General features: G+C 41.4%; 1 protein-coding gene and 1 long non-coding RNA gene across 4 annotated transcripts in view; one reads left to right on the top strand and one right to left on the bottom strand.

Annotated features, from left to right (window-relative positions):
* Positions 1-3322: 3322 nt before the first annotated feature.
* Positions 3323-4529, top strand: LOC126408013 (uncharacterized). Its single transcript, XR_007571832.1, has 2 exons — positions 3323-3622; positions 4032-4529. It is a non-coding gene; the product is annotated as an uncharacterized LOC126408013 (long non-coding RNA).
* A 2272-nt stretch (positions 4530-6801) lies between these two features.
* Positions 6802-10278, bottom strand: part of rassf7a (Ras association domain family member 7a) — a 34984-nt gene continuing 31507 nt past the window's right edge. For all 3 annotated transcript variants that reach the window (XM_050073093.1, XM_050073094.1, XM_050073092.1), the window contains 3 exons: positions 8926-9100; positions 8715-8822; positions 6802-7097 (listed from right to left, as the gene is read on the bottom strand). In XM_050073093.1, the coding sequence (XP_049929050.1) occupies positions 7066-7097; positions 8715-8822; positions 8926-9100 (315 nt within the window). In that variant the 3' untranslated portion in view covers positions 6802-7065. The remainder of the gene's footprint in view (positions 7098-8714; positions 8823-8925; positions 9101-10278) is intronic.

Genomic DNA, 10278 nt, shown 5'->3' with positions numbered 1-10278 from the left:
CAGCTCATACTTCTTCAGTGCACCTGAATGCAGCTGAAGTATTTATGCCTATTAGTGAGGCTTTCAGTGTATTTATGTCTATTACAGTGTCCAGTCACATTAAAGGAAGGTATTTTAACACATAACAAATAAATCAAATGTTTCGTGGTGCTAGATTTATTTTACAGTTGCAGAATAGGCCCATAACAACCTATTTTAGTTTGGGCTGAATGTTATTAGAACTGTTTGAGATGAATTATTTTTTCTTTTATTCTAACAACATGCACATCTCTGCTACAAATAATCAACTATTGTTTTTTCTAGAACTTACCTTTCTTCAGCAATTGCACTGAGAAGTGGTGAAAGTGAAATTTTACACAACATATCCCATGGGTGTGGTTGATTGTAACACGCACAGGGATAGCTGTGAGACACTTGCTGGGAAAGTATGTTTAACACAATTAATTCAATACAATTCTATCTATATACTATAGGTTTCCATCTACATCAGGGGAAGGCTAGGAATCCGCACAGGTATCCATCCATCTGTTAGTCCATCATGGATATTCAGTGACTGGACCGATAGATGTACGAATGTATGAATACTGTGAAACTGAGTCAATAAGATACTTAAAAAATGAAAAATAGAAATTATGTCTCATGTAATTAAGGACATTGGTTCAAACTAAACATAAGTTTGAAGTGCAAAAGTAGAGAAAATGCATTATAGAAGGCTTAGTTGTAACACCGCATTGTTGTAAGGTGTAGATTGTAAGTTGTAACACTGTGTTACAGCTAGCCCTGCCTGGTGGTAATATTAAGTCTAGCTAACACTAGCTGGGAGTTGGTTACATATTTCAAAATGGTGCTTTGTGTTAGGCAACAAGACAGTTGTTAAGATGATATAGTATGTTTGGATTTGGTGACTTAGACAGCTCAGTAATTGACAAACAAGTATGACAAAGTAATTTACTTATGTACCCCCCCCCCCCCCCCACTCCAGCTCTTCATGTGTTTTGTGCAAATGGCGTTGCATTACCCCAGCACAAGCTCAGTTGCTGTGGGTAGGCACAATCAGTGTTAAACACTTTACATTTCTCTATTTCATGACTTCCAAAGGTACTAAAAGGTGGAAAAATAGAATGTAATGTCGGTGTTATGCAGGCTATATCACTGGCAATTGTTATAGTCTTTGTAAAATGTAAGTAGTCTATGTCATATAAAAGGTAGGCTAATAAAAAAATTGTGGTAGTGTGTCACGAAAACATCACAAAAAAGTCACAAAAAGTCACAGTGGAGTAAGTCATAAAAAGTAATTCAAATGGCACAGTATAATATGCAATAACAAAACTTTTAAAGTCAGTGTGTGCACTTTTCCTGTGTGATTCCAATCATAACTTTGAGAACCTCTGATCCAAGGTTTTTGTTTCTAAATGCTGTAAAATGGTCAGTTTAGCTGCTAAGTTTTTAAAATTTCTCCCGATGGGAATCCACCCAGATCCTCTGGAGGGCTGGGTCGCAGACGGTATAGTAAATAGGTGATCACGGCCCTGTTGTTAATGTTGGGATTTTAGGTGCCTGTCTATATTCTAACAGTTGCAAAAAAGCACAACACACTAACTGACATGGTATTGGTATTTAAATGATAGTTCCCATCTTCACAGTTTATATAAGCCTTGTTAAGCTTAGTTCAAAGCGCATGTCACACTATAGTGGCCAATCTAGATGTGTGCAGGGGTAGACTGTTTGAAAAAAGAAACTTTTGAGATGCATTTCCTCTACATCAGGGGTGTCAAACTCATTTTAGTTTATGGGCCACATACAGTCTGATTTGATCGCAGGTGGGCCGGAACAGTAAAACCATTGCATAATATCCCATAAATAACAAAAACCTCAAAAATGTTCCCTTTTTTTAAGTTTAATTAAGTACATTTCAGAGGTGCACATCCATTTACAAAACCAGAAATTCAACTTTAACGATATGTATCAATTTCACATTCAGTCCATTCTATTTATTTCATTTTTTAACTTATTTATTTAGTTGACCAGGTTAAAAAAAACAATAAAACAAAAAATAAATAAAATATATAAAATGCTAAACTAAAGTGGAGGCTATTGAGGAAACAGCAGGTTAATTCTACCCCTGCCTTACAAACCATTTACAAATCAAAACTTTTGGTAGTGTCTGAGCAGCAGGGCTCCACCAATATTATTTTTAAATAGAAGTCCAACACAGATTACAGAGGTATTAGCCTGTGAGTAACCTATCCCAGTAATCCTACTACTAAGATACAAGGGGTGTCACAGGCAGGTCAACACAGTAATCAAGCCTCACTGTCGCCCCTCAGTGGTTACTCTCACTCAGACAAATCAGCTGTTACATAATATAATGTAATCCTGATTTGCTACTTTATGTCAAGGGGTTATGTGTATCCTGGCTGTGAATAATCCGACCGGGCTTTGACAGATAAAAATTGTTCAGAAGGAAGCTCTACCATACAGGTCTATGTATAGGCTACCCAAAAAGTTGTTTGATAATCTCCAAGAAACAAAGAGGGAACATGATGTTCTAGCTGACATGTTAGAGAGGAGGTCAATGAGTGCAGTGATATTTATGTGTATCTTTTTTAATCTATATTCTTATTATATACTGTAATACATGTTCTCTTCTCTAGTAATGGAGTAACCTAACTGAGAAATTAATGTTGTGTAATGAAGTTTGGAAATGCGCCTGTAACTTTTTTTTCCCATGTCGATGTTGCAATTTAAAGGGCAACCATTTTAAAATCCAAATTGTAGCTTCTAATCGTTTTGATGCCATTACACTTTGTTAATGATGTCGGGGAGCACTAAACTCTCACTCCGTTAATAATTGAGTGTTCATCACCGTCGCCCTCCTCCTCCACCTCCTCCTCCTCCACCTCCTCGCCGTCATCATCAGATCAGACTGTCATGCTGCATCCTTGGTACGTGCACAGCCACACTCTGCTCATGGCAACACTGTACACAAGTAAGCCGAGTTCAACCACTTCGCACTGTAGGGGTAGGGGTGTCCTTTGTCAAAGCGGCTCAAAGCTCGCTTATCCCACCTCCTGTGGCAGCTGTCGCATCATGTGGCATCTATTTAAGGGTAAAGAAACCTATGTGGCGTCGGTGTTTGCGATAAATAATCGCCCAGGACAGGAAACTGTTAACAAGAGAATGGTTCGTTCCTAATGTACGACGTGCAGAACTGAACGCGCCGCACCCCAACTATAACTCTACACGTCAACCGAACTTGCTGGCGTCATAAAACCCACCCCTCTTAAACGTTTATTCGTCAGCTACCCGCAATGGGCGTGTCCTTTAAGCTAAACGCGGCATCCTATTGGCTACACACGATGGCAGTTCGCTTCCTAATTTGCATAACCAGGTCGGGTTGCAGATGCAGGGGAGTGGGCAGGGTAGGGGTAGTGCAAGTGAACTCAACTTCTGCGTCGCGCTATACTATATCCTTAAAATGCACCTAACTTTGACCGTGCACCGTGATTTATTTTAGAGAAAAAACAATCTGGATGTTGGGAGAGATGGTCGGCGCGGTCCTGTGGGCGAAAATGACATATTTTTTCTTTTAAAATTAATCCAAAAAGAAAACTTGGAAGTGGTAAGTAGCTCCCTTTATCTGCCACTATTCTTTATTCTGTCTATATGGTGTGGATTAACAGGCCACATCCAGCTTATCATTTAATTTCATTCCTCTATAAATTGATTAACAGCTGTCAGATGTATTTGTGTATTATTTTTGAACTTTTTTTCACAAGTGAAATTGAAAGCATTTCGGTTGATTGTATCGTGGACTGCATGTCAGCTGTAATTTATAATTCTGTGGTACAGTTTGTTACAGTGTTGGGATAATAGAGGATATAAAAGACTGGTCGATTTATTTTAATTGTTATATAATTTTGTGCTGTGTAGATTCATTTTAATAACGCTGTAAATGATATTATTAGAAGCCCCATGATTTATAAGCCTACTGTTTTATTACACAGCCCCATGTCTGTGTCACTCCACAGATTTCTGTGTGCTCATGGCTGTCTGTTTCATATCTCAGATCTAAAAGCAGGTAAGCCACTGACTAACGCACATTGTGCCAGTTGTCAATTCCACTGTGCGTGTGACAGCGGCTAACCTGGTTTTGGGAATACTTCTCAATTGTTTTTTTGGGGCTCGTCCAAGACCGGAGCAGACAAACACCTAGATCTCCCAGCACTCCTTGATCCTGTCCTGTGCACACTGCTGGGACAGGCCTGCTCAACACGACTGCTCTCATGTGTACTGTAGCCTACTTCCTCCTATGTTCACATACTGTTCCTTATTTAGGGTCAATGGCTTTTTGCATGGCCTCCTATATAGAGTCGACCTCTCTCTTATGCTACCTTGCTGGCAAGGCTATTGGTGAGTGTTTTGTTTCAGTTTCTGTTTCATCTGTGTGGTTTAGACATGATTATCATCGTCATACTCACTGGTTTCAAATTTGAGGTCAGAGGGTTCTTGGAGAGGCTCCCTGGGGGCCCTCTGGCAAAAATGAGCGCTACTGTAAAGACACTGAACTTGTTTTTAAACAAATTGGATTTTTAAAAATTCAGAAAATCCAAATTGATTGTATTAATACATCATGTACCATGCTTATTTGTAAAAGGTATTCCTCAAGTAAGAAGTAAAGTTTCTACTCAAATCAACTGTGGCATCGTGCATCTTGCTTTCCCTTCCCCTGTGTAATGCATTTCTTGGTATGGCTAAGGACGTCTCATTCCCATCAGTGCATAATGACTCATTGTGACACAGAGGAATAGATAAGTGCAGTATGTCAGACTCATTAACTTGTGGCCCCCCATTCATCATCATAATGTGGACGTGCAGATGCTCACTCCCGTCCAACAACATGGTGGTTCTTCTTCCCACACACCCACTGCCTTTTTTTTTTATAAATGCACATCGATCAGTTTTCATCCAAAACTGGTCAAACGTTTCTCGACGCCTCGCTTTTACATTCACCGGACACCTTCTAAAGTAGATGTGGATGGGGTTCATGTAGAGTGTATGAGCAATAATAATTCCCTCAGCGTGGTGTCCTGACTCTGAAACATCATCATAATCTGTTAATGTCCTGTTTATGAGATTGGAGTCCTCTGGGTTTAGATTTGAAGTGGGTGAGGTTGGATGTATTTCACCTTGCATGTAGGATAATGGGGGGAAGTACATTAACAACACTGGCCTGAAGTCATCTGAAAATAAAACTGAAGGGTTTGCTTGTAATGTAATTTTTTTCAGAAATGTATTTTTTCTCTACATCATGAAACATCACATGATCTGGCATTTAATATACACGGATTGTCAATGTGAATGCAGTAGGTAAGAAACACGTTGTGCTCTGACTTGTATGCAGTATCTGTCACGTCCACAGGTCGGCGTCAGCGTTGCATCGTGCTGTGGGCTTGTCCAGACAGTGGGAACTAAACAAGGATTTGGAGCTTATCTAACCCCTGCCAAGCCAGACAGTTCTAAATCTTCTCAGTAAAATCCAATTCTGCATAATTAATCATAATATCTAAACTGGGCATCTCATGCACTCCTCAAGAGTGAACAACAGTGGCACAGAGCGGAAATGATTGATATAAAAAAATGGGATATTTTTGACGACTCTTTAGAAATCAACTGGTGTTTATACTGAAATAATAACAAAATATATGCACGCTGTGGATTTTACCTGGCAAATGTCACCCAGATGAGTATTTATAGAAATCCACGGGGTTTCGGTCAGAGGTTAGCCAGAGCGCAGGGGACGCTAACGTCATTCAGTGTGTGACAGCCAGCATATTTACTCTCCAGGGTAAACAAACAGGAAAGGGGTGGAGGACTGAAGTGCTGTCCAGAAGCCCGTAGTTGTGCAACTGTGTGTTTATCCTACCAGGCCAGAGTTTGATTTTTAATAAGCAATGACATAATATAACAAAACAAAGAGCTGTTTTGTTGTCAGTGTTATGAAGAGGGAAGAAGAGAACATAAACATCAACTGATGTCCAATGCAGCTAAAGAAAAATATGCTATTCACTGCTATTAGCCAGGGCTGCTGGATATGCCGAAATTTAAAAAATCACATGGGGATTATTTGACAGATATTGCAGTTGCTTGGGTCTGTATCAAACAAGTCTGATCGCTTGCGTCTAGAATATGATTTGAAGGCCAGGGCATCTCTGTGTCACCACAATGCTTCATTTGTAATGGTATGTTGTGACACATGTAACCTTTATCAAAAAATTACAGCTCCTGTGTTTTGGATATTGCAGCTGGTCATATTACAATTTATATCACACAATGAACCTCAAAAACAATCAACACCTTACAGTCACAGCTACTCAGTCAGCTCTTGTACATGATCACAGGTCACATGTCACTTAGATATACTGTTACATCACCCCTATCAGTAGAGGCTGCGATCCCAGGATGTCTGCCACATTTCCCTCTGCATCCACAGATGCACTTTGTGAACTTCCAATCAGCCACCTGTGAATACCGGCTTTAAAGTGCCCAGCGATGATTCGGCATCACAGGACCCGCTGTACCACAAGCAATGAGGAGAGCATGCATATTTCAGTAGCTATAACATATTCATAATGCATTTCACATAGGAGCTTCATGGCCCTGTCATTTTCAGAAAGTGTGCGGTGGTTGTGTTAATTATTCACTGCAGGGTTCTCCAAATGCACCTCCACTCCTACTGTAGTTAATGCAGTCACAAGGATGGGTAGAGAAAAACAAATCACTCGACAAGAGATTATCTAAAACACAATGCACATGTTTATTATATTTAAATACACAGTAATAGTAATAATTGCTCTAGGTAAAAGGTTTCTAAATTATTTTACATTTCATACAGATACTTTGCAGTGTTTACAGTAGCAAAACTCTGTAAATATATTTGTCTTATGTATATACAGTATGTATATCATGGTCGATTAAATAATGAGTTACAAAGAAAGGGGGTTAAATTAGAGGTGACGGTGACAGAACAGTGAACAACTTTCCTTTGGCCCTGCGGTCCGTGTTTTATCTCCATGATGACTCTCGGGATGTCAGGACTGCAAGACACACAAAAATAAGTGGGGATGATGATCCCTTTGTTTGGAAACATTTTTTTGTTGTTGTTCAGCTAATACACAGCAGGACAGACCGGGGTCAATCCTGATATTCACACATGCCAATGAGAAGCAGCACTCGCTGACAAAAGACCAGGGTTAATTCCTTTACCCACGGAGGGTTCTGGACTGTGACTGAAGTCTTTTAGCCAGTGTGGCATTTTTAGGACAGAATTTCAAGCATGTTTCTATAACAGGCATTGAGATGTCTGTAGTTTACCAAGCAAGGAGCGGTTGTCTAATCCCACAAAGAAAACACCACACTGTAGACGGTAAGGAGAGTGCAAACTCAAACACACGTCACTTTGACCTGTCAGCATAACAGAGACACATAATAAGATGCTAAGTGCTATGATAAAGTAAATATTGGTTCAGGTGGTTATTTGTGGATAAAGGTAATGAGGACGCTAAAAGCACAGAAACCAGCAGCTTCCCTTGTTCGCTTGATGTTTGTTATTTGGGCTTATGTAAGTAAGCTCATCCTAAATCTACAGTACACTGAGGCACAATACAAGTTATGACAGGTCAAATGTTAGGTGTGATGACAGCAACAGAACCATCCCAACAGAGGAAAAGAAAGATATCTTAACAAACCACGGCCCTGTTGCGCTACTTGTGAAATGTATCCCTTCTTTTAGCACAGAGCTTGATAAAAATAGACTGGCAAAAGCTATAAGCTCCCAAAATAAATTGTCTTCAAGCAGAGCGGAGAGAGAGAGAACAGAAGGATACATTTCTCTGTAGGCGAACCAGGGCCGAGGCTTCACACAGGAAGAGAATGGGACAGTGCAATATAATTTTTGCAGAGCCCTTCTGTGAAAGGCTCTTGCTCTTTGGATGTCAAGCGTCACCAAAGTACAAGGCATTGTATAGATACACCCCACCCCCTCACATATAAATAGTATCCATACATAAAAGGCAAACTGAAATGGCATTGGTCTCATATCTTTCCATGTCACAGTATAAAAACAACGCTACAATCAGAATGTCTGCTACAGTCATTCCCAGCGCGACCGATGTGTTACATGGAGATACGGTGGAAAAAGCAGCTGTCGGGAGACGGTTGTTGACTTGAGGGTGGGAAGGCCGCTCTGTATTACAGAGGGAGGGAGTTAGAAGAGCAAGTTCCCAGATGTATTAAAGTATAACGAAAGCAGCTACTGTTAGTCCAGAAGCAAACAGTGACAGAGGAGGGCGTAGAGACAACGTGAAAGGACAGATAGGCCCACAGAATTAAAGCGAATGTGAGAAAAGGGAAAGAGGAATGTGTTAAATCAGCTGTAGAAAGTTAGAGGAAGGAACCAGCAGAAGACTGAGAGGCACACAGGACAAGTCTTTCAGCCTTTAAAGGTAGCTGCTGAGAAGTAGCATGGACCTCCACCAGACAGATGCTTCCACTACCCAACACCAAAAAAAGGCAGCTGTAGCCTTAAACCCAATCAAGCTGGGGTAGAAAGTATGGGGGGGGGGCAAGGGGCTCTGGGACCAGGGGACGGGCAGGGCAGGAGAGGAGCAGAGCGGGGTGGACTTGGGAAGCAGCAGGGTCTCACACATACACACCCTCAGGGTTGAGACTGGACACTAGAGGGTTTTGCAGGTTGCGTGGATGTCCCAGGAACTGTTTGGCAGTGGGGCGAGGCGGGGATTCCAGTTGGGTTACACTGGGGCCTGATGGAGAGAGAGAAAAATGTTTAATTTAAAGCCATCTGACCTTAACAGACGAGTATACAGTATTGAGTTTGAGCTTTAATATATTTTTTTGCTTCCATACTTCCATTCCTGTATCCATCCTGCAGGAGATGTGCCAGCTCTAACTGCTCCAGCTGCTCCTGAAGCTCTGTGCGTGAGTGGGTATGTGCCGGCAGGACACCTGTCTGTTGGATAAACTGCTGCAGGTTACACTGCCTCAGCTCCTTATTCAGCTCCTCCAGGTCCTCCTGTTTGGCCTGAGATGGAAAAAGAACATGGATCAGCAAGGCAAACAAAGGACGATTCAGAGCTCACGTCAGTCAGCTCTGACTCACTTAACACTAACACCTTGTTTGCCCGTAGATGGGCGCAGCACATGGAAATGGGGTGAGCTAAACACGCCTGTTAACCAGTAGATATAATTATGTCCTGCATGATTTTAATGATACGTGTACAAATAACACACCGACAGCAGAATGTATTAATGTATTCAGAAGACATGACTCCTGTATTTTGCCTTTAGGTTACATTATTTTTACTGTAAATGCCAGGTGACTTTTCACCATAAGGGGGCAGCAGAGCCTACGAGTCTAGTGTCAAGTCACTCAAAGAGACTATTGCCTACAACCCATCATCCCAAAACTACCATAAACATTTTTTCCTCATTCCACCAGCCTGAGGCGTACTTATATAGATTGATATGTAACAAAACTAATTTGCCTGCTGCATTTTCCACGTTGTCCTAAACACCCATATGCCATGGGGCCGAGGCATCCATCAAAACGTGGAGTTCAGAGACGCTGGCACCACCTTTTGCGCCCACAGATTAAACTGTGATGCACACAAACAGGCCATTCAATTAGTCTTAATCGACTATCCATTTGTGCTTAAATCAATGTGTCTGCACACAGTACAGGAAGCAGCAGCAGTATGCTACAGTCCTCAACCCCATTGCCTGTGTGTGTGTGTGTGTGTGTGTGTGTGTGTGTATGTGTAATTGATGTTGGACTGAGGCAGCCTGCTGAGACAGTTCACACCTGCAGGTCTGCCTCCATTAGCCTAATGACAGGAACGCTGCGCTCATCACCACCAACACTTAAACACACGGCTGGCAGCCTTGAACCATCAGCTGACTGATGACTGACACATGCGGACATGCTTTCCATTACTATGGATTGAACTTTATTATTAACATGTCATTAACAGGAAATACAAGCCTCGTATTACTTTCAAGTGACAACTGCCTGGGTGGCAGAATGCCTGTTTTGGATTATACAGTGTCGCAGTCCTGCTATGACATGATGGTACCTATATCAGGATGTGTGAAAAAACAAGAGCCTAATATCTCTGTTCTGCAGCAGGATGCTTTCTATGTAATTGGCAAATTGATCATGACACAGTCCCTTTCTGTTCCATCAATCAGGCACTAAATCTG

Source organism: Epinephelus moara, chromosome 20 (assembly GCF_006386435.1).
Source record: "Epinephelus moara isolate mb chromosome 20, YSFRI_EMoa_1.0, whole genome shotgun sequence".
Classification (NCBI taxonomy): Eukaryota; Metazoa; Chordata; class Actinopteri; order Perciformes; family Serranidae; genus Epinephelus; species Epinephelus moara.
This window is presented reverse-complemented; position numbering and strand designations above follow the sequence as displayed.